The 22,645-nt window shown below is 35.8% G+C and overlaps 1 protein-coding gene across 1 annotated transcript in view; it reads left to right on the top strand.

The window, feature by feature from the left end:
- SDCCAG8 (SHH signaling and ciliogenesis regulator SDCCAG8) overlaps positions 1–22,645 on the top strand; it is a 110,894-nt gene that overhangs the window by 3,578 nt on the left and 84,671 nt on the right. The window contains exons 2-10 of the mRNA XM_061471146.1: positions 9,411–9,590; positions 9,697–9,779; positions 12,630–12,743; positions 13,152–13,277; positions 13,545–13,685; positions 14,582–14,646; positions 16,451–16,639; positions 18,769–18,907; positions 21,845–21,997. Of these exons, the coding sequence (XP_061327130.1) occupies positions 9,411–9,590; positions 9,697–9,779; positions 12,630–12,743; positions 13,152–13,277; positions 13,545–13,685; positions 14,582–14,646; positions 16,451–16,639; positions 18,769–18,907; positions 21,845–21,997 (1,190 nt within the window). The remainder of the gene's footprint in view (positions 1–9,410; positions 9,591–9,696; positions 9,780–12,629; positions 12,744–13,151; positions 13,278–13,544; positions 13,686–14,581; positions 14,647–16,450; positions 16,640–18,768; positions 18,908–21,844; positions 21,998–22,645) is intronic.

Below are 22,645 nucleotides of genomic sequence, written 5' to 3'. Positions count from 1 at the left end.
CCATTAGGAGTTTTCTGTAGGACAGACATGATTGTTACTCTCAAAGTTGTCAAACCTAATTCTTTACCTGTTTTTATTATACAGTTATACAGCTTGAGATTTTTTCCTCCAAATTTGGGTCATTCCTGTTATCTGGATTCTGTAATTTCAGGTGGTATGCCTTGAGCATTATTTGATGGTTTTGAAATACAATGTTCTTAAACTGCCTGTAATGCTTACCAGTATCTGGACCCAGTCTGATACATGGCAACAGGTTATTACCAGCCATGCTGGAGATCAGAAGAATCATTTTACAGCCTTATTCAGTTTGATGGAAGGGTGTGTAAGTTTATAGAATCATAGAATAGTTAGGGTTGGAAAGGACCTTAAGATCATCTAGTTCCAATCCCCTGCCATGGGCAGGGACACCTCACACTAAACCATATCACCCAAGGCCTTGTCCAACCTGGTCTTGCCCAGGGAGGTTGTGAATGCTCCATCCCTGGCAGTGTTCAAGACCAGGTTCTCAAAGAGTAATTGATTATTTCAATGCAGTGACCTTTGTTGTAAAGGGAAGTAAGTCCCTCAGAAGACTGGTACACAGGGAGGCCAGGTGTTCAGTGAAGTGAGCGTGGTGGCCAGAGGACAGAAAGCAGGACTGGAGAATCTTAAGACATAACTGGTCTTAGAGCCCAACAGGGAAGTTCTGAAATAACAAAGGTCCTGTAACAGGGCTTTTCCTGAATAGCATGGACTTTCTATGATGAAAGTCTTTAATATTGTATGTGTAATACAGATTTAAGAGGGTAGTACTTGTACAGTTGGGGTTATTGGGTTACGGTGTAAACTTCCACAGAGTTGACACCATTTCAAAGTCTTTGGGAAATCATGACATTTCTATTAAAAAGTTATTCTCAAGGGAATAGGAGTGTTTTGTAAAGGAGCATAAGTACTGTGCTGGTGTATTCACATTAATAACTAAAAAACTGGTAGGCATAGTGTAAATGTACAAGTGCCACGCGCAGAGTGTGATGGCTTCCTGTTGCTTTCCCTTTTTCTTCCAACAGCAGTAAATATTTGGAGAAGACCATTTAGAGCCTGGTTCTTTGTTTCTAGCATTCACCTGGTTCCTTGAACAGAGAACTATTAACTTACTTTTTATGTTGAATTTTCTGCCTGTTTAGTAAACAAACAGCACTGGCTTACTTTAGGGCCATAGTCAGTATAAAAGGAGGAACAGTGGAGGGGAAGACCATCCTTTTTAGGTACAGTGCCTGATAAAAGCATCTTGTAAATCTACCCTAAGAAGATGTGGAAATTATGTGCTGTATTCTGTTGCATTACCAAGTGCAGTGTCTTACATAATTCACAGAATGAAGATTCAAGCTCTGAGAGCAACAGGTGAAAATAAGACTTGTACAAATAAAGCTGCATTTTCTGGCTGCTTTATGTGACTCCAAAAATAAAGCAGGAAAGATGTGAAGTCACAGCTGTCCTAGAAAAATGAGTATATGGCCCAATTACACATCAGCTGTGACACTGAAGCAACCAAGAATTAAATTGTAAAGGGTAATTTATAATTGTAAATGTCTGACTTAGACTTTTTATTTGTCAATTATTTCAAAGTATTCTCCTGAACAGAGCATGTAATATTTATTTATGGGTGGAGAATTTGTCAGAAGGAACTGGGAAATGCTTAGAGTTTCTCACATGTGAGGGACTCCAGACTTTAGGCATATGCTTTGTGCTCTTCAGAAGGGGCTGGTTTAGGAAGTAATGACAATGAATGCTGCAACTCTAGAGAACAGTTTGCTCTTAAAGACAATAGTTTGGTCAAAACACTGTAGAAAACCACTTATTTCTCATATAATGCAAAGCAACTATGAAGACTGAGAAACCAAATTAAATGGATTCATAATTTTGAAACATCTGAGTGTTAAACATGTTAGGACTCTCTGAGGACTGGCTAATGAACAGCCATGTGTTGTTATGGTTCAGTGTTCACTAGGATTTTATCCTAGTAGCACAGGTAGTAATTGATAGTATACTTTCAGTTTCAAAACTGTCATATAATGTTAGTAGTATGGCAGCATACCAGTGTTTGGCGGCCAGTGAAGAAACATAGCTGCATATTAGAATGGTAAGTAAATTCCATGACTACAAAACACAATAAAAACTTGACAAGCAAATTCTCAGTTTCAGTATTTTTAAGCAATTATTTGGGTCAAATGCTACTCCAGAAGAGGTGCATGGTGTACTATTTCAAAGTGTCAATAGAAACATTCAAAGTTGATATTCTTTTGGACCGTAAAGTTTTCTTTAAAACATAGAATAGTTAGGGTTGGAAAGGACCTTAAGATCATCTAGTTCCAACCCACCTGACATGGGCAGGGACACCTCACACTAAACCATGTCACCCAAGATCCTGTCCAGCCTGACCTTGAACACTGTCAGGGATGGAGCATTCACATCTTCTTTTGGCAACCTGTTCCAATGCCTCACCACCCTCACAGTAACGGTATCCTTCCATATCTACCCTAAACTTCCCCTGTTTAAGTTTGAAGCCCTTACCCCTTGTCCTATCACTATAGGCCCTGATGAAGAGTCCCTCCCCAGCATCCTTAGAGGCCCCCTTCAGATACTGGAAGGCTGTTACGAGGCCTCTTCTCCAGGCTGAACAGCCCCAACTTTCTCAGCCTGTCTTCCTACGGGAGGTGCTCCAGTCCCTTGATCATCCTCGTGGCCCTCCTCTGGACTTGTTCCAACAGTTCCATGTCCTTTTTATGTTGAGGACACCAGAACTGCACACAATACTCCAAGTGAAGTCTCATGAGAGCAGAGGAGAGGGGCAGGATCACCTCCTTTGACCTGCTGGTTGCACTCCTTTTGATGCCCCTCAGGATACAGTTGGCTTTCTGGGCTGCGAGCACTCACTGAAGCCGGCTCATGTTGAATTTCTCATCAACCAACACCCCCAAGTCCTTCTTCGCAGAGCTCCTCTGAATCTCTTCTTTGCCCAACCTGCACGTGTGCCTGGGATTGCCTCGATCCAGGTGCAGGACCTTGCACTTGGTTTGGTTAACTTCATGAGGCTGGCATTGGCCCACCTCTCAAGCATGTCCTATCTGGAGCTACTCATCTCAGCAAATGACCATTAGTGGCCAAAGATGACCTGTTCAAATCTGCCGCTGTCCCCTGTGAGTCAGCTGCTTGTGTCAGCTGAGCTGCCAGCTCCTGGGCAAATCTTCGTGAGGACTTGAGACTCCCTTGGTGTCGCTCAGTGCTCGGAACTGAGGCTCATCTTTCCCTTTTCACTAACTGGTCAAATTGTCTTTTTTGTCAGTTACTGTTTCACATAAATTTTACAGTGTTATTTTTTTAAGACCTAAAGAATCAATGTAATCCCTTCTTCCCTAATCTACTAGGAGTGTTTTCTGATTGGGAACCAAGGGGTATCAGGAAGTGAACTGTTTGTTGAATTTATAGCCAGTAACTTCAAGTCATCTTTCTGAAAACATGATTAGAACTGGACCTTTACCTTTAAATGACAGATTTATGACAGCTTTTTTTACAGTTGCAGTTTGTTTTCTTCAATTTGTGTTGCTTAACACTTCTACCAGGTGGAGTAATTTTCTATGTCTTTCGGGCAATTCTGTTGTTTTGGATGGCTGATTCCATTGCTGAGCTCTTTATTAACTCCCAGGTATTTTCTGTGGCAGTTCTAAGTTCATGAATGAGGTAGCTTTGGTGCTTTCATTTAAAGAAGTGCTCTTTATAGACAGTCTCGGTCAGTGTCAGAAAAAAACATCTTTTGTTTAGGTAATACAGACATGGTTCAATGCCTTCTCTGTTTTTATTGTTTTCATTTCAGTGGCAAATTGTTTTTACAATTATTTTTTTTTTAGTTCTTCTCCCCACCCTCAAAGCTGGTTACTAATTTGAACATACAGCCACCTCTTCCCTCTTTTATGTTGTATTTTACTTCAGAGTGTAGCCTATTTTTGTGTGTGAGTGTGTGTGTGTGTATGTTTTGTTACTATTCTACTCCTTCTTGACAAGTTCAGTGGGTCTGTGATGTGTTTCCAATGTAAAAAAATAAAACAAAATTGTTATTCAGCACTGGTACTGATTTTCCCATATACGAAAACCTTCTACCAATTATATTTATACAAAGATACTTCTCTTGAAAAAAGATACCTATACTATATCTTCAGGGAGTGATACTTAGATTTTGTAGTTACAGTGGGTACAGAAAATAACCAGAGTAATCAATGCTTCTTTCAGGACAAAGGAATCATAGAATGGTTTTTGTTGGAAGTTAACTTAAAGATCATCTGGTTTCAACCTCCCTGCAATGGGCAGGGACACCTTCCACTAGACCAGGTTGCTCAAAGCCCCATGCAAGCTGGCCTTGAACACTGCCAGGAATGGGGCAGACACAACTTCTCAGGGCAAAGATGTTTGGGTGGATTGGTCCCAATACTGACCCCGAGGAGCACCCTGATCTCCGCTTAGACATCGAGCTGTTGCCTGTAACCCTTTGAGGGTGACCATCCAGCCAATGCTGTATCCACTGAGTGGTCCATCTGTCAAATCCGTGTCTCCGACTGAGAGACAGGGATGTCCTGCAGGACAGTGTCAACTGCCTTGCACAAGTCCAGGTAAATGTGAGGTCAGTCACTCAGTACTCAAAGGAGTATCTTTATTCAGCATGTAGAATATATGGCATGTGCTTTTTGAACATTATTTAATGTTTCTGTCAGGGCTATATTGGTTTTGTCTAAAGCATTTTCCTTAACTGAACTTCATCTAGTCCAAAGTTGCATTTATGTTTAGATTAATTTAAGGGCAGGAATATCTTCATACCTAGAACAGTGTGGTCTTGATCCTGGGTTCAGACTGCTGGTTGCCTCTGTCTCTGAAATAATAAGAAGTAATGCATTTCTTTGTGTTAGGTGTTTGGTCAGCTATGTCATTGTGAAGGCATTAGGTAAGTGATCTGCTTGTCCCTTGTGGCAAGTACTGCCTGTGATTTATATGTGGTAGTTGACAACTTTACAGCATTTTTGTGGAGCCATTGCTATTTATTTTTTTTCCAAATTTTTATTTATGTATGGGGTTTGATCCATCTGGTTTTGTTGTTAGCTTGCTATTTTTAAAAATCATCTCAGATCCTTTAAACTGAAAACCAAAGAGCTTTATAGTAAACATGTTTATTATTTTTTTAAGTTTTAATCCAGATAAGTCCAATTTAATTTATATCCTCATCTGTTTCTATAGGAAGTAACACATCAGTAATGTTTTATCAACTACAGAAATATTTGTTTGGATTTTATTCATAGAGTCATGTTAGGATGTAGAAAAGAAAAATTCTGATTGAATTTTATATATGCAAATCATAGTAGTGCATGCGAGCTGTTTGCTGTAGTATGTTTTTACTGAGGCTCAATAAAATGTACTATTACAGGAACAGCCTAACTGAAAAAGTTAGGTAGGATGTATGAGCACTTAAAAATTAATGACTTCTAAATTCATTACAAAATTATCATGTCTTTAAGCAAAGGTTTTTTGGTGTCCCATACTTTGCATCCATGGAGGTTCTTTCTACTTCTTTCATATTTAAAAAGAATATTTTAACATTGGCAGAAACAAATTTAATCTTTTAACTTGGCAATGAGTTTTCTTTTATCCGACTCCCTTTTTTAGGAGAAAAAAAAACAAAAACAAACAACTATAATGTGCTTATTCCCTTTTACATGCCCAGTTCAACTTTTAGTGGAGTAAATGTTAGCTTTTTGGTGTCTAATGAATGTAAAGAAAGACCACTGGAAACTCCTAACTCCCAGTTACCCAGTGGTAACTGGGTAACTTATGGCAGTGTCTTCTATAATTTGGAAATCAGCAAGCTTTCCAAAATGTGGAAACGTTATTCCAGAGGCAGGACAGTGTAGTCAAAAAAGTAAACATCTGTATGCACTGATAATGATTTTAATGTGTTTCACCACTACTGCCCAGTAAATTTATGGAAGAAAAGGACAGAACATAAGGAGATCTGTGTTGTCTTTTAGGATAAAGTAGTAGCCTAGAGTTCAGAAGCTGTAATACTACAGAAAGAGAGGAAGTCTGGGGAAAACTGACTTTTGGTTCTGGTTTGTTTTGATTTGTTTTTCGCTGGCTGTGGAGCAAATATTGATAGTCTGGGGTTGTTCTCTGACAGAGGTCTGCAGTGAATGGGGAAATGAAGGCATTTTATTGCTATCAGATGACACATCCTGTAATAATTGGCATTGAACACTTCTTGGCAACCATTGGTTGTAACATAGTTTGCTAAATATTTAAGCCATTGCATCAGTTAAATACTTCTACCATTCCTCTATTAGCTCTCCCGCCCTTGTAGCATCATGGAGTGCTCAAGAATGGATGAATAGCTGAAGTATGCCAATACAGAAATATTTGACCTAACCCCCTCATTTTTTTATTTTTTTTTTAGTCATTGCCTTGTGAATTGTATTTAGTTTGTTATAATAAATTGTAACTACTTCACATGTATGTTTTATGTCTTCATTTGCATTGACCTCATTAAAGGATGGGGTATCCAAAAATCAAGAGGTGGTATGAGTTGTGAGATGACTGATTCTTGAATAAGTGCTGAGAGAATATTAGTAGGTCAAAGTGGGCAATGTTTTTATTAAAAACTAGCACTGCTGAGTGGTGAGTGGTGGCTGGCATACTGGTCTGAGGACCATGTTCTTAAATATAATGCTTTTTGGGGGTAATATTTATATCTTATAAGCCATTTGTAAATTACAACCAAGCAGAAAAAAAAGATGGAAAAGGACTGTGAAAACCATTTTTGGGGAGGAATCAATTTCCCAACTTCAGTCAAGCTGATATGAACTTGAAAAAGGTAGATAAAGTGAAGGCAAAAATACATATCTAGCTTGTCAGGAATAATACTCTGTTTTCGATAATAGAGTAGGTTGTGAGGCAGAGGTTTAAAGCTTTATTCAAATAAAGAGAGATCCCCAACAGACATTCAGTTTGCTTTAAGTATATACCTGTTTTATACCTTTGCCATCTGCAAAGTCCCTTCTCCTTTCTTCTTTGGCTTAGATAGCCAGACATTACAGCTACACAGTCCGCCTTTAGTGGAATTTTTTATTCTATGTTCATAAGCAACAGTTTGCATAAGATAGGCAAATTTCACAAAGCTAAGCAAGTTTTGCAAGGTTGAACAAGTTATCACATTATTTACATTTTTTGTTTTTCATAGAAACACAAGTCTTTTGTAAGATTCTGTACTTTTTCACTGTTCTCAATAGTTTGTATATTTTTAACAAGGACACAGTCTTATTTTGTTGCACATGGCTTTTGGTCTCTTGACTTAAACTGCTAAACTGCTATTCACCTTGAGCTTTTCATTTAAAAGAAATAAACTATTAACATTTTTAACCAGCAGCATGTATTACTGTCCTGGGTTCAGCATGTCTTCTGAATTCTACCTAGCAGATTCAGGGCTAAATGAAGAAAATAACTATGGTTTTATATTACTGAAAGTGAAGTAAGGTTTAAAGAGTGTAGGGGTTTGTTTTCAATTATTAGTAACTGTTAACTCTTGAAGAACTGTTTCTGATTCAGGGTAGTTTTGAGTGGTAGTCACAAATGCCTGGGTTATTTGGAGAAACGTAAAAGAAGCATGTCTTATATTCCATATAAAGTAGCTGTGTATCATGGTGGACAACTGTCTCGCTGAGGATGTATGCTCTGTGAATGATGTATGGGTAATTTTCTTAGTTCCCTTGGTACTACAGTAAAATCTGGAGATCATCCTTCTTTGCTGAACATTGTATAAAGTCATACTACTTAGGTTACTACTGTCTTTTCTAGTTAGTATACACTGCTTAAAAGGAAGAGAAATGAAATACTCATTTCCCTTTGAATATAGGCAATTGAAAGAAGGAAGTGCCTGAGGTCCAATAGTGTGTACTTGGAAGTATCATTATTTAAAACCAAGCTGATATTTTCTGAGTCCCAATCCAGCAGTTATCTCTCAGCTATAAATCTCTCAAGTTTCTTTTCTGGCATATTGGAAATGCTCAGCTCTATCAGGGTGATATGGCATTTATGACTGGAAATTTTTTATTTTTCTGAAGTCAGCTGAATCAAATAAAAACAAGAAATGGAAAGTATATAAGAAAAAAATATTGAAAATAAGAAAAGACCATTGTGTCACCCTTCAGTAAGTTAGTTTTTGAAAAGGTCCATAAAAGTATTTGTATTTATCTGGAAAGAATTTTTTTTTTTTTTTTTTTTTTTTTCTTCCCAGAATGGTCAGTGTTGTTATTTATTTTTTACACTTGCTGAGAAGTCATTGGTCTTTATTTAATCACTGGTTTATGTTGGCGTGGTTTGCTGAGTTTTTACCTCATTTACTTTGATTTGATTTTTTTCTTTTAGTTTGTCCTGTGTTGTGGCATCATTAGGATTCAAAAATATTTTTCTTGGTGCCCAGTCCTACCCATTGTATGAAATAAAGCATGAGCTTTAGGTTCATTGAAAAGTATTGAAACTGCATACACTAGAAAATATTTGAGGGTCAAGTGTATTATTACTTGTGCTGCTGTAGAGTCCTAATGTATTGACAGGCTACGACACTATTTATCGCTGCTTCTTTGAAAATGTTGTAAATATTCCTTCTGCCAGTTGTGATATACAGGAGTTGTTTTGGTTGTTTGCTTTAGGTAATTGCTTCCAGTGGCTGATGTACTAGGCTCAGCAGCAGCAGTCAATTCCTCCTTCTTAGTAGCTGGTGCAGTGCTGTGTTTTGACTTTCAGCCTGGGAACAGAGCTGATAACACCGATGTTTTTAGTTGTTGCTAAAAGATGTTTACCCTGACCAAGGACTTTGTGAGGCTCATGCTCTGCCAGGGAGGAGGGGAGGCCAGAGGAAGCAGAGACAGGACACCTGACCCAAGCTAGCCAAAGAGGTATTCCATACCACAGCATGTCATGACTGGGGAGGTAACTGGGAGTTACCCGGAAGGGCACTCTCTCTTCTTGGTTGGATTTGTTTTGACAAGTGGTATCGTATTCTCTTCCCTTGTTATTTCCCTTCTCATTATTATCATTGGTGGCAGCAGTAGTGGTTTATGTTATACCTTAGTTACTGGACTGTTCTTATCTCAACCCGTGGGAGTTAAATTCTTTCAGTTCTCCTCCCCATCCCTCTGGGAGCAGGGCGGGGGGGGTAGTAGAAACTGTGTGGCTGACTGGGTTTAAATCATGACAGCTGAGTTTAGATGAAGTAGTCAAGCTAGACAGATGCTGAATGCTTTTAGTGCTCACATTTTTTTGCAAATTTAAAATGTCAGTAAATACTTTCTTTTATGTTGTTTATTGTGGCTAATAATGGGTTTGGGTTTTTTTTTCAGATCGTGCTAGTGAAAGCATCCATCAACTGAAATATGCCTTGGAGGACAGACAGTTTGGAAAGGGTGAAGGTGAAGCTGGATTTGGCCAGTCCTCTGTGGACAAGGGCAGTGATGATGTGGATATGAGTAATGATGACAGTGGGAATGCAGGCTTGCAGGAACTGCAGCAAAGCCATGCAGGTAAGATTACTGTGAAAGCAAATAGTTTAAAAATTTTTAGAAATTATACTAATTTCAATGGGAAAAAATAAATATTTTTGCTATAATGTTTTTTATCTCTCCCTAGTTAATCAACTTAAAATTCTACTGGAACATCAAGAAAGAATGGAAAGCGAAGTGTCTCTGTCAAGGAGGAAGAGGTCATTCTGTGTACGTTTCTTCTTGTTTCTTTTGTGTTTTTTATATGAATGGCATGCATTATGAGATCAATTTTCTATTATCCAGAAAAAAAAAAAGACACAGGAGATTCCTGAGGCTATAGCCAGAACTTGGCATGCTTATGACCTCAGTGGAAGAAAAAGGAATCTGTTATGCCAGATTTGGGCTTTTGTCCTCTTTTGTTGACCGTACAGTATGGGTCGCAGTCCACATTGTTTTCAGTTTTCTCATATTTTTCCATCAAAATTTCGTCTTTTTTGCTTTGGAAACAGTTGGATTTGACTACATGTACAAATTTCTGTAAAAGCAGCATCTGTTTTCCCTTGACTGATCTATATGTATCATCATAGTTGTAACTATGCATTTTCTGTAGAGGATTAGGGTTGTTCATGTGAGAAAGGGTTTGTAGCTCTCTGCTAAAATGCACTGGTCTGTGTCAAAGTTAGTTTACACCCTTAAATGGTCTTCTTGGATTTAGCCTTCTTGCAGCAGAACTGCACCAAAGTATGTGCAATGCACAGTTCAGTTACAGAGCAACTGCTAGATATTAGTATTCTTATAGGAAAATAATTCAAAGGCATTGTTTCTTTTGATGGCCTCCACTGACTACTTTTGGTTCATACTAAGCAAGACAAGCAGCGTTTTGTTGTCAAAGTTGAGGTAGCAGCAGAATAATTTAATGCCTCTATTCCTGCTGTGTTGCTTTGAACCTGTGTAATGAGCCTAGCTCTACTATTCTGCCATTGAGAAATTCTATTTAAAGTTCAACATTTCTAAGTGTTCTAAAATCCATGAATTTAAACTGGTTGTCCTGCCAGGTACCTTTGCCTTGTAACGGTACAGGATGGAATTAGTGTTTTGTAGGTCAAGGGAATGGTGCATCATTGGTTGATCTTGAGATGACATAGATCGCTATCAATTTTTATTTAGCCTTTGGAGGGGAGGGGAAACATTTTTTACTCCATCCTTGTCAAAGTTTTCTACTTATATTGGGAAATTTTAGTAGACTGAAGAAATTCAGAAAACAGGATACTTTTCCTCAGAAACATGTGATAGTGCTTTCATGGAGTGGATTAAAGGATAGAGAAATAAACTGAGAAAAGATGGGAATTTATTGTTTTGTTAGGGCATTGTCCCAATGAGAGGGATTCTGTTAAGTGATGGCCTTAATCTCCTTTTTAGCTGTCCTCCATCTTCTTGGTAACAAGGATCTGAAAGTGTTCTGAAGACAGACCAAATGTAAAGCTCAAAAAAAGTAGAATTACAAAAGTATGCATACACCATACACTGCAGAAACGCTTCCTGTATAAGAAGATCAGATTCCCCAGAGGTCAAGGAAAGCAAACTTAGATTATGAGTAACTTTAACCTTTTGCTTTGAATTATGATGAAGTACCTGATGACTGGTAGATGACTGCGTCTATAGCTAAATATAATATTTCACAGGAAGTATACTGTTTAATAAACTTTACAATATATACAATGTATAAATAACATTGTCTTAACAAAATTCTTTTATCTTGTCCGTTGATAAAAATTTTAATAGACATCAAATGAGTGTCTTTTCTTTGATTACACCTACATTATTGGGCAGAAATTTTCCTTTTGCTCTCTACCTCATCACCTAAGGTCAAGGCCCAGCAAGATAGCTTCATACAACAACTGCAGTTCTACAAGCTGAGTCTTTGCTAACTGAACTGCCCCCAGCCTGGGTTCCTGACACTTGTTAGAGCTAGAATTCCTGTGCTGATTCCCGTTGTTTCTTGCCAGTTTACAGGGCAGCAGATTTAGGACTGCCACCAGAAGTATCTCTGATTCTGTGGTGTAGAGGTTTGAAATTTGAGGCATTCTAGAAATGCACAAGTTGGGCCAAATTATTTGGGATGTTAGCATAGTCCACCACTAAACCATGTCACAAAAGGCCTCATATACATGTTTTTTTAACACTTCCAGTAATTGTGATTCCACCACTTCCCTTGGAAGCCTGTACCAATACCTGAGCACCCTTTTTGGTGAAGAATTTTTCCCTAATATCCAGATGTCATAGGATCAAAGAGAGGCTGTAGTTTTCAGGAAACAATTTAATTTATGACTTTAAGGGCATTTTAGTAATATTTACTTGCATTCTTTATCTGTACTGTATTCTTAGGTGTAAATGCTGTAAAGCTGTAGAAACTATGGTTTTCACATTTTGTAAAAAGCTTAATCTCTGTACAAATCTTACTGAGCAAGGCAGAAGTGTAGTTGTCTTGAATAGACAGGCATTCCCCTCATTACCTTCTTCAACTAGTTATTTGTGAGGCTATCAAAAATTTTACCTGTTTTAGGGTCTTCAGAAAGGTTTTTTTTGTTTTTTAAGATGCCAATAATTAAGTTCCTTGATAAATGTAATACCTATTACATACTTCCCTATGTTTCTTTGGAGGTTTGAAGGTTGCAGATATAGTCATGTTTCTGTAGGAATTGTTAATAAACATTTAGAGGAGTTGCTTTTGCATATCCAGAACTCATTAAAATTCAAGGGATATTTATATTCATTTCATAAAGAAGAAAGCACTCCTTTACATGTCTAAAATGGAAGATGCACTTAAATAGTTGTATAAATTTCATTTACAAATTGGTTTGTGGATATCATTTAATCCTGCTTTATGGATGTGCGTAATCAAGCAGCTGTACATTTTGACAGGAGTGACATATTTACTTTTTGTATTGAAGAACTTTTCTTGATCTAGTACTTGGTGACGTTTTATTAAGTATACATGGTATTCTGTATGCAAGCAACATTTTACTGCAGTAAATGGAAAACTGGAAAGTAACATATGTTATTCTTCACTTCCTTCAGAAACCCCCAGAAGCTGCAACTGGAGACTTGCCAGCCCTTTCTGATCTTGTTCCTATAATCAATGATCAGTCACAGTACATTAACCATTTAGAAGCAGAAGTGAAGTTTTGCAAGGTATTAGACAATATTATTTTACCCCTAAACCCCTGGTCCCCTAAATAGGAAGAATTGCTTTAAAAACAGCTTACACTTAATCTCTAGATTGTTTGTTGTAATGACCAAAACTGAGCCAAATGCAGTTCAGTAGATACTCAGCCTTACTACATGTCTTGGTACCTGTGTACTCTTTAAAGGTCTTTAAAGACATTTTTGTGGCCTATCACAAATAAAAAGTTTGTTTTAATAAAGAAATTATATGGAAGTTCAAGCTACAAAAATATGAAATCTGTCTTGAGTATTTGTTTTTTCTCTAAAAGAGATGAAATAATTGAGAATACTTGTCTAGACCTTCTGTCTCAAGATGTATTTAGATGTTGATAACGTCTCAGTGAGCCTTTTACATGTAATTCCTGTATCCAATAGGAGGAATTGTCTGGGGTGAAAAATCAATTACAAGTAGTTGTACTTGAAAATGAAGAACTTCATCAGAAATTGAAATGCTTAACTGCGGAACATAAGTTGAGAGAACAGACTTTTCTAGATGCCTCAGTAAGTTTTTATTTTTCTGTTGCTTAGTGTTATAGATTTATTTTTTTTTAAGGAAGGCTATGGAAATGGTTATCTACAATCTGAAATTTAGTCAGAATTTAATGAAAGTGTGTAAACATGGATTTCTGTGGATAATACTATCTTAGGTTGCCATATTGTTGTTATATTTTACTTTAATGAAAATTCTAAGATTCAGTACATACATAACTGACATTTGTTTAATTAACCCCACCTTACATAGCTGAAGCATTAAAAATTTTATTTTAGGCAAATGCTGAGAACTCTTGGACTGTAGGTGGTAATGACTGCAGCACTCGCCAGCCTGTCACCTCATCACCAGCCCATAACAGAGATCAGGCTTTTGCTACATCAGCTGCTGGAGAAATTGAAAAATGGCATGTAGAACTGGTTGGTGTTAACTTTCTTTGCAAAACGTATCGGTGCTTTGTTGTTGCTGCAGATGTTCTTGATTTTTTTTTTTTAATTACTTTTTTTTTTCTCTTTATTAATGGGGTATTATTGCTGTATTTTGGGAAAATCATTGTTAACTGAAACATCTGATGTTTTTTATCCATGTGCATGTGTGTACTGTGGAATTTAAAGGGTACTTAAATTCTTCAAGGTAATGATAAGTATTTATTATTTTTTCCCAGTAAAATATTTTTGTTGGTCTTATGCATTTTATGCATCATCTAGAGCTGAAAACCTCTCCAGTGATCCCTAACACCTGCAGTTGTTTCAAAGCTAGTTTTTACAGTAATTGCACTTTTACTTCATCTGCCATATTTAGAGGAAGAGAATCACATTGATTATGACTTTTTTCCTAAGCATAAATTTCTGGTGCTTTATCTGATTCGTTATCATCATCATATTCAACGTTGGTGTGGTTGATTCATTTACCTAGTTCTTCACCAGGTAATAACAGTAACTCACTGTATTATAAATAAATAGTGTCTACTTGAAGTTCTTCAAAATTTCTTTTTTACTTCTGATTACTTGTGGGAAAGTAAGAGCAAACTCAAGACAAGATCATCAATTTGTGTAAATCACTGTAGAGGGCTGCAGTTGGAGTTGAAGCAATTTACTGTGCAAGGATCTGGCAAGATGTATAGAAATAAAATTGGGAGGGTTGTTCATTTTTAGATTTTTACAAGTGTGAAATATTAGATTTCTCTGACAGTAGTGCTTCAAAAAGGTTACACCTTCGGGGAAAAGAATGAATGTGACTAATGTCTAAGTTGATTTGTAAAGGCAGTATTATAAAGAAAGTAAATGACGCTTCTTTCCTCCCATCTTTTCTAAAGGAGAAACTAAAATGTCTTTATCAAGAAAAACGCGATAACCTTGAAGCTGAAATACAGTCTCTAAGGTAAACTGTTTAATTTTTTCTTTAAATTATTGTTAATAAGTAATTACTTCGTAACATCATGAACCACTCTTAATTGCAGTTTAAGCAAGAAAATACTTGGATGTATGTTGTATTTTCTGATACTGTCCCTGCAAGCTGGTTTTACATAAAGTTTACTCAAATATAAACATTGCAAAATTGAATGTACTGCTACTATATAGCAGCATTGGCAATATATAAAATTTATAAATTCAATTGAATTGTTGTGTTTATAGAAATTAAAACTTGATAGAATGTGTTTATCCTTTTTACCTTTTGTCTTTGTAGAAACATCATGTGTGTTAAGGTAAACCAATCAAAGAAAAAGAAGTTAAAATTTTAACCTGTGTGAACTCTTCTATAGTTAGTTTGCTTCTACTAATATTTTATATTTCAAGTTCTAGAAATCTTAGGCATCGAATTACTTCAGGCCACATAATAACTTTTGAGCAGGCAAATATTGTTTTGAAGCTTGGAAGCAGGATTTTAAATTTCAGCTGCTGAATCTAATTCGTTTGCTTGTGTTTTTTTTTTTTTTTTCCCTACTTGACTTGACCTGTTATATATACTCAAATAAATATTGGAGGCTAAAATGGCCTGAAAATTGTCACAAGTACGTTATTCAGCTTCTTGATTTTTCCTAAGGGGCATGATATTTTGAAATGTAAGTTCTGCAAAGCACTTGAGTTATTTGCTTAAATGTTAATTACATTGAGAAATTATATTGCTTCCAGTGGGACTATCCTTGGTTTTAACTTTAAGCATGAATTTATGTAGGACCCGCTGGTTTCTGTCCAAGATTTCCTAACAATAGGTCTGTTGTACCATGACTATCTAATGATATATGCAGATTTCAGGTTATAGTGGATTATATTTAATAGACCAACTACTAAAATTGGAAAAAGTGCACAGAAGATTTCCCAGATGGAAATAAGCATGCATGCAGTGTATATATCATGTGCACAGTAAATCCAATGCAACCAGAATGTGTCAGACTTAACTATGAGTATGCTGCCCAGATGGCCTGCATAACAAACCAAAAGCTTTGGATTCATTGCAAATTTGTCAAATTGGTCTATATGTGCACAGTGTGCGTTTGTCTGGAACTCCCTGATGTCAGCATTCCTATCGCTTGTGCTCTCCCCAGTCTAACAGATGCTTGGAAATTCTGGAGAAAACTCTTCAGAGCACCTGGTAAAAAATTTGGAGACAAGTAAAAAATTTACCCTGGTTTTGTGGAGATGTGGTTGACCTGAAGTTTGTGTGGATCACTGGATCAGAGCAAATGTGTTGGGTACATCTGGATTTTGCCTAGGGAGTCTAAAGGACTATTACTTTACTTAAGATTGTAACTTTACAGTGAAGTTGCGAGTAGAGAAGAAATGGGGTGATATTATTAATAAGAACACAGAATAAATATTAGATAGAGTGCCGAAATATTTACACAGCTGATTGTGTTTCTTGCTAATGAATTTATTACTCTGTTCAGAGAATATGTAAGCCTACAAGTTTTTAATCTAATAACTTTCTATGTAACTTTACTAATTTCTGATAATAGAGGGAAGGAAAAAATTGGTATAATTTTGTTTATCAACAATTTTGATTGGGCGGTTGAATTATTATTTCTCTGTTAAAGTCTTCTTTAGCCTACTGAAATGTGTAAAATAATGTTCATTACAGGAATTTTTACAGGTCTTTTTGACATCTGTAATTATATTTTGCATACAAATATAACTTGTAGAAATGTTTGATTGCACAAATAATATTTTTTATTTCTTTTCTGTAGAAAAGAGCTTTCAGAATCTCAGAAGACATGCAAAGATTTGGAAGGAAGGCTAGAACATCAGCAGTTACTTGTTTCAGCCACAAATTCTAAGTGGGTTGGTGGTCTGTGTCTGAAATGTGTACAACACAAAGCAGTTCTTGCAGAGACTTACTGTAATATTCACATGCAGACCATCGAAAGGGTAACAAAGTAGGTTTAGGGGGGTATTTACTTTCTTATTGAAAGTACAGTTGTTTTTATTAAACCCTATCTCTCTATATGTTTGGTTGGATTCATAGAGAGATGTGCACTTGTGCAGCAATGGACTCCCAAGTTGAAGTTACAATGCTAAAATCAGTGGCTGAATATGAGCCTGGGTCCCAACCACTTTGCAGTCCTTGGTAGTTTTGGTACTTATTTCATCTGGAAAAGAATGTTAGTCATTAATTCTGATACTTTGAGCTGTCTAGATAATCAGACTCTTGATAGTCTGTTTCCCATTTTTGTAGGAATAAACCTTTCACTCTATTGTAACAAATATTATGGAAGTCTGAGCATTTTGATTATTTCCTGTGAAAGTTCTTTGTCTTTCTGTAATTTAATGTTTTTTCTTCTTATTGTTACATTTAGGGAACTTTTAAGATACATCAGCAGTGTAAATTTATTTTACTTTTTTTTTCTCTTGAATTTGCTTAGTAGGACAGGTGTTTGGGCAGTATGCATTGTTCCTACCTAAATACAATAAATCAGGGGAAAAAAGTTCCTTTGGGTAAAAATAAATGAAATTATTTGCTGCCGCCTTATTTTATTTGTAGCTTTTATTTAAATTATTTTTTTTAAAAAAGCCAGCTGTATATCCTGAATATATGTATAAAATTCAGAAACCCCAAGAACATTAAAATGTGTTTTTTCATCAGAAATTCTGCTGGTCAATCATCTTTAAAACATCTCTCAATTTCTACTTGCTAGGAATAATGACAAGATGCTGCAGCTTCCTCAGAGTTTCTTAAACAGACATCTATTTACTATGAGCTATCTGAAGCTTCTTAGGATTTCTGAAGCTTTAGAATGAGATTGCTGGAGATGAGGTGATGGGTCAATTAGAAGCAAAAAGACATAGTACATATTGTCTGTCAGATGGATATTATCTGTAAGCATTAAATGGCTGTTGCCAGGATTTACGTGTGTTTCTGTTGTCAGGTCCAAGATTTTTCTGGGAAAGCTCCCTGTTGCTGAAAAGTTATGTTCCAAAATCTCCTTTTGTAAGAAAAGTAATTATTTTTCATAGACCCTGGAAAATATGAGTACATCGGTACATTTTTGTCATCTTGTATTATAGTGCATTTTGAAATAAAGTGTTTGAGTTGACCTATTTATCTAGCTTAAACCGTTATTTCAGTTTGAGATTTAATAAAATCTGAAAGCTACATCATCCTGTGATGCAGTTTATTAATAAAAAAGATTTCAGTAGGGATTTTCAGAAGAATTTTGTTAAAATATTGAAATGAAATTTCAAAATGTAATAGTTCTCTAGCAAATACAACTGTGTTGTTATTCTATACAACTTAAAAAAAAAAACGAACACAACAGCTTGCAGACACAATCTCTAGTTGCACTTAAACCACAGACAATTATGCTCTTACTTTAAAAGCTTTCAACATATGAAAATAATGGAAAGGTGAAGTTAAATATTACAGTTTTACTGGCTGTGCTTCACCATTTGCTGTAGATCTAAATTTCTTAGTGAACAAAGGTTCAGAGGGGATGTAGAATCTAGAAGTCTTATTGTTTGGTTTACTTCCACTTTGCAGCAAAGAGCTATTTACTGGTTTTCATTTGATATGCTTAGTGATCTGAATTACTTTTTGAACCTAGCCCTTCCTTTTATTTTTTTCTCCCCACTTGACGTTTAATGAGTAATTAAATAATATCATATTGCTCCCATCTTCTTCAGAAGCATGCCTGTGCTTTTGATGTTTATTTGCCTTTGGTGTTTGTTTGCTTTTGGTGTTTGGTTTTGGTGTTTGTTTGCTTTTAGCGTGGATCTCCATTTTGTAATGCAAATGGAATGTTGCTCAGCTTAAATGTATGACTTGAGCTCCACTGTCATTACTGCCAGTTTTACTAATAGTCCACCCTCTTTAAGTGAAGGACCAATCATCAAGCAAAAGATATTTTTGATACTGCCTAGTAGTAGTACGCTGTCTTTCGCTTAATCCATGTTGCCTTTACCACCCTTATGTTTTTTACCTGTTAACATTTTATATTTGATATACCCATTGAGTTTTTTCTTTTGAGAAAAGATCTAGAAGAAATATCTGTTTTTTCTTTACATGCAGAGAAAGAGATGACTTGATGGATGCATTTCTTTCATTGAGACAAAAGATGAAAGAGATGCAGCAAAGAGAATCTAATGCTTGTGAGCAAATTAAATACGCTGTGCAAATGGCAGAAGAGGCTAATTTAGTAAAAACAAAGGTAAATTCATCAAGAAATTAGAGCTTTTCAGTACTTGGATCTACCACAAATGTTAATTAGTTTTAATGCTAATGAGCAAATATATGCATAAGACCTTTGTCACATGTTGGTATGATGTATTGGATTCAGAAGGATTACACAGTGTGACCGTTTCTGAGCAGTAACATGAACTCTAAGTTTTTTAATTCTCATCGAGGCTGTGTTGCATTCTCAGGCCATCTTTTAAATTCTGACCTATTTTTGCTACTAGGTGATAGAAATTGAATGGTAGAATTTTCAAAGGCATTCATGTCATGTAGGAGGATAATTCTAATATCACATTTCTGAGTTACTCAGGAAAGAATACTTAATGCTTATGAGCAACTCTTCTGCATCAATGAGTGTAGTGCAAGAACTGATTAGCTGACAGAACTCTTTGAAGATGAGAATTCCTGTCTGATGCTACCTGCAGGAAACTTTTGGTGCTATGTAAATAATAATGATAAAACCAGTTTTGATTTGATGCTTGTGTTAGTCGTTGATACTTTATATGATCAGCTAATCTTGACCTAAATTATTTCCTTGATATTTAGTGACATCTACTGTATTATTAGTGAATTACTATGGAATTGAGAGAGGTTTTTTTTGTTTGGGTTTGTTTGTTTTAAATGAAATGCTGTTGGTTTTAATAGTGGGCAAGATTTATATAATTGTTTTATTGATCAAATTGGTATTATTTGTCTAATGCTGCAAGACTGTGTATGCGTAGGGTCTTCAACTATAAAGTTAAAGGGGAGGGGGAAACAATGAAATTTGGAAATTCTGTATGAATTTTAAATTTAACTTCAGAGTATTACAGCTCCTTGTTTTTTACTGAAAAAAGAATTCTTCTGAGCCCTCTGTTCCCCTGTCACATCCTGTTCCTGAGAGGTTAAATTTTTAAATAGCTTATTTGTTAAATTTTTTAGGGTGGGTTCTGCAGTTGTCCAATATTGTAATTGCTATTGAAAACTGCTCAAAATACTTTCCTTCTCTGTGTAATAAAGTGAAGTTATCTGATTGTCCTCTTTTTTCATTTGGTGTTAGAAATCTATTTTAATATTTAAAAAGAAAACATCTATAAACTCTTATTCAGTTTAGGTCATGTTAGAAATGTGGCCTAAGAATAAAACTTAGTAAGACAAGTTAGTAAAACCTTTAATAAAATGGCTCTTTGTACCTATACTATTTCTACTACATAAAGAAAACAGCTCTGTAGGGTCTCTACTTGCCACTCCACTGCAGAAAGGAAATGTGAAGTGCTGTTTGCATACAAGAATGAATAGTAGTCTGATTTCCCATGCTCAAAAGCTGTTGTAAAATAAAGGAACATGAAGTAATCTTTAATTTAGGCTACATTAGTTTAGATTTTTTTATATATATAACGGTATTTGTCTTGGTAAGTCCTATTCTACTCTTAAGTCTCTTTCTTTGTAATTATCATGGAATACAGTAGAACAGGCCATGTGAGAAAAAGTGAGTAGTTAACATGTTGGGCTTCCAAATGTTGTAACTGCAGTTTCATCGCTCTGTTGACAGTCTAACCTCAGGTGCTTATCACTTGAAATCACCAATTTTTTTTTTTGTCTTATGGCTGTCTCCAGTTTGTGGCCTCTTGCCTAATTTGTAGAGTGAGGAAGAGATCTGGTAAGGTAAACTTCAATAGTTAAAGCAAATCCAGGAGTGCATTTTCAGTATAAATGGAAGAATAACTTTTTGAACTGCTCATTAGGTAGTCAAAACAAGACTACCTTGGTGAGTGATAGGAAAGAGACCCTGAGGAGAATCCCACAGAACTGACATATGATGGAGATTGTTAGAGCATTCTCTAAAAAATATGGTTTAATTTGCTTCCCTCATGAACAGCCAACACCAAGGAAATTGCATATAGAGGTTTGGCTTTGAGTAAATTAAAAATAAGCAGTTTAAAAAGACTATTTTGAAAATAAAGGGTAGTAAGGTAGGATTCCTAGGAGGAGGTTGCTTTAGCTTCCTTGAAATAGGATATGCTGAATATCAATGGAATGATTAAATGAAATCTAGTTTACTCGTGCGCTGGCAAGCTGCCTTAAGCGTGCTTTGAATACTTCTGTTTAAACGGAGTAGTGTATTTCTGATTTAAACTGATGTAACACTCAACTCTTATCCCTTTGGCAGGGATGCATCAGCATAGATTGTTGTTTGGCTTTTTTTTCTTAGCTTTTTTAGAAGGTAGTGCCTACTGTGCTTCTTGCATATAAACTTATGTTTCTTCCATTTTGATAGAAAACACATCTGTAACCTATGTTTTAGCACTTCAAATTAAGCAAGACATCTGTGAGTTTTCAGTAGAATTAATTTTTATTTGACAAACCTGCAACTAAATTAAACTAAAATAAAAATTGTTTCTTTGTATCTTTGCTTACTTTTTCCAGGTTTCTTCTTAGCCTTCCGCACTTAGTAATTGACTTTAGGGGGAGAACAAGTGAAGCACATACTTTACTTGTTTATTTTTCCTTCAGTTATGCAGTAACCGCAGTGTTTGCAAGGAATCAAATATTGGAGGCTCATTTTAGTGATGTAAAATCTGAAATTTTAAATGCAAGGCAAATAATCAGTTTTGGAAGAACAGCTACTCATTTGGAAAATACACCTTGGAAAATGCTTCTATCTTTGCCATGGCTCCTAAAATGAATTAGGCTTCTAAATTATAGTAAGGAATGTATATACATACAAACATATGCATCTGTTTTCAATTTGTTAGTCCCATTCTGGATGTTAACATAGTAGGGTATGGATAAGCAGCATAATAACTATGTAAAAAAAACAAAAGGCATCCTTTCTAACAGCAAACTGGTTTCTCTGAAAGCATTAGATAAATACTATGTTTGTTTAAAATTTTAAGGTTCTTCCACTTTAAAAATAAGGGTTTTTTTCTAGGCTCTAGTCCAGTGTGAGCAGCTGAAAAGTAAGATGGAACAGCAGAAGAATCATTTTGAAAGGGAATTAGCTGCCCAGCTAAATAAGATGACTGATGAAAAAGAAACGCTGGGGGAAGAAATGAAGAAGGAAAAGGAGGACTTGGCAGCAATGGTATGAGTTGGTTTTTATTTCATTTATGTATTACAATGAGCATATTGTCCTCAAACTTTCTGTTTGATTGTCTTTCATTTTGTTTCAATTTGAGACCTCAGTAAATCACTTCTGTTATTGCTTTAAAGCAGAGATAAATAAGTGATCCTATGAGTTTGAACAACTGGATTTTATATAACTAGATATGTAGTAAATTGTTGATGTTGTACATTTTATTTTAGTTTGCGTATTTTCTAATGCACTTTGTCAAAGTAGGTTTAAGTAATACATGATGCATGGTTTGTACTTACCTTCCTATAAAGATTATGTAGGTTGACAGGTCAAGTGTTGAGAAGTTAGCACATTTCACATTTAGGATTCTTTGCTACTTTGAGCTTACATATGCATATATATTAATGTTACAGTATAATATATGTTATAATTGCATTCTAATATGGCATTTTTCAGAGTAATCTTACCATATGCTTAATTTGACCACCTGCAGAAATGTATTAGAATCTCTTTTATCCTTTTACTGATGTTTATAAAATCTCTGAGGCAGAATCTGTCTCATCATGAGGGAAACCTCATGCCAACAGGATGCACTTCTAAGGCAATTGGAGAAAGAAATGGGAAGAAGAGTAGAGAGATAAATGCTTCATGAATTAG

The sequence above is a fragment of the Pezoporus flaviventris genome, unplaced genomic scaffold (assembly GCF_033815535.1).
Source record: "Pezoporus flaviventris isolate CSIRO_AGI_PZ_B2104156 unplaced genomic scaffold, CSIRO_AGI_Pfla_v1 ptg000066l, whole genome shotgun sequence".
Classification (NCBI taxonomy): domain Eukaryota; kingdom Metazoa; phylum Chordata; class Aves; order Psittaciformes; family Psittacidae; genus Pezoporus; species Pezoporus flaviventris.
The sequence above is the reverse complement of the archived record's forward strand: the minus strand, read 5'-3'. Positions and strand labels throughout refer to the sequence as shown.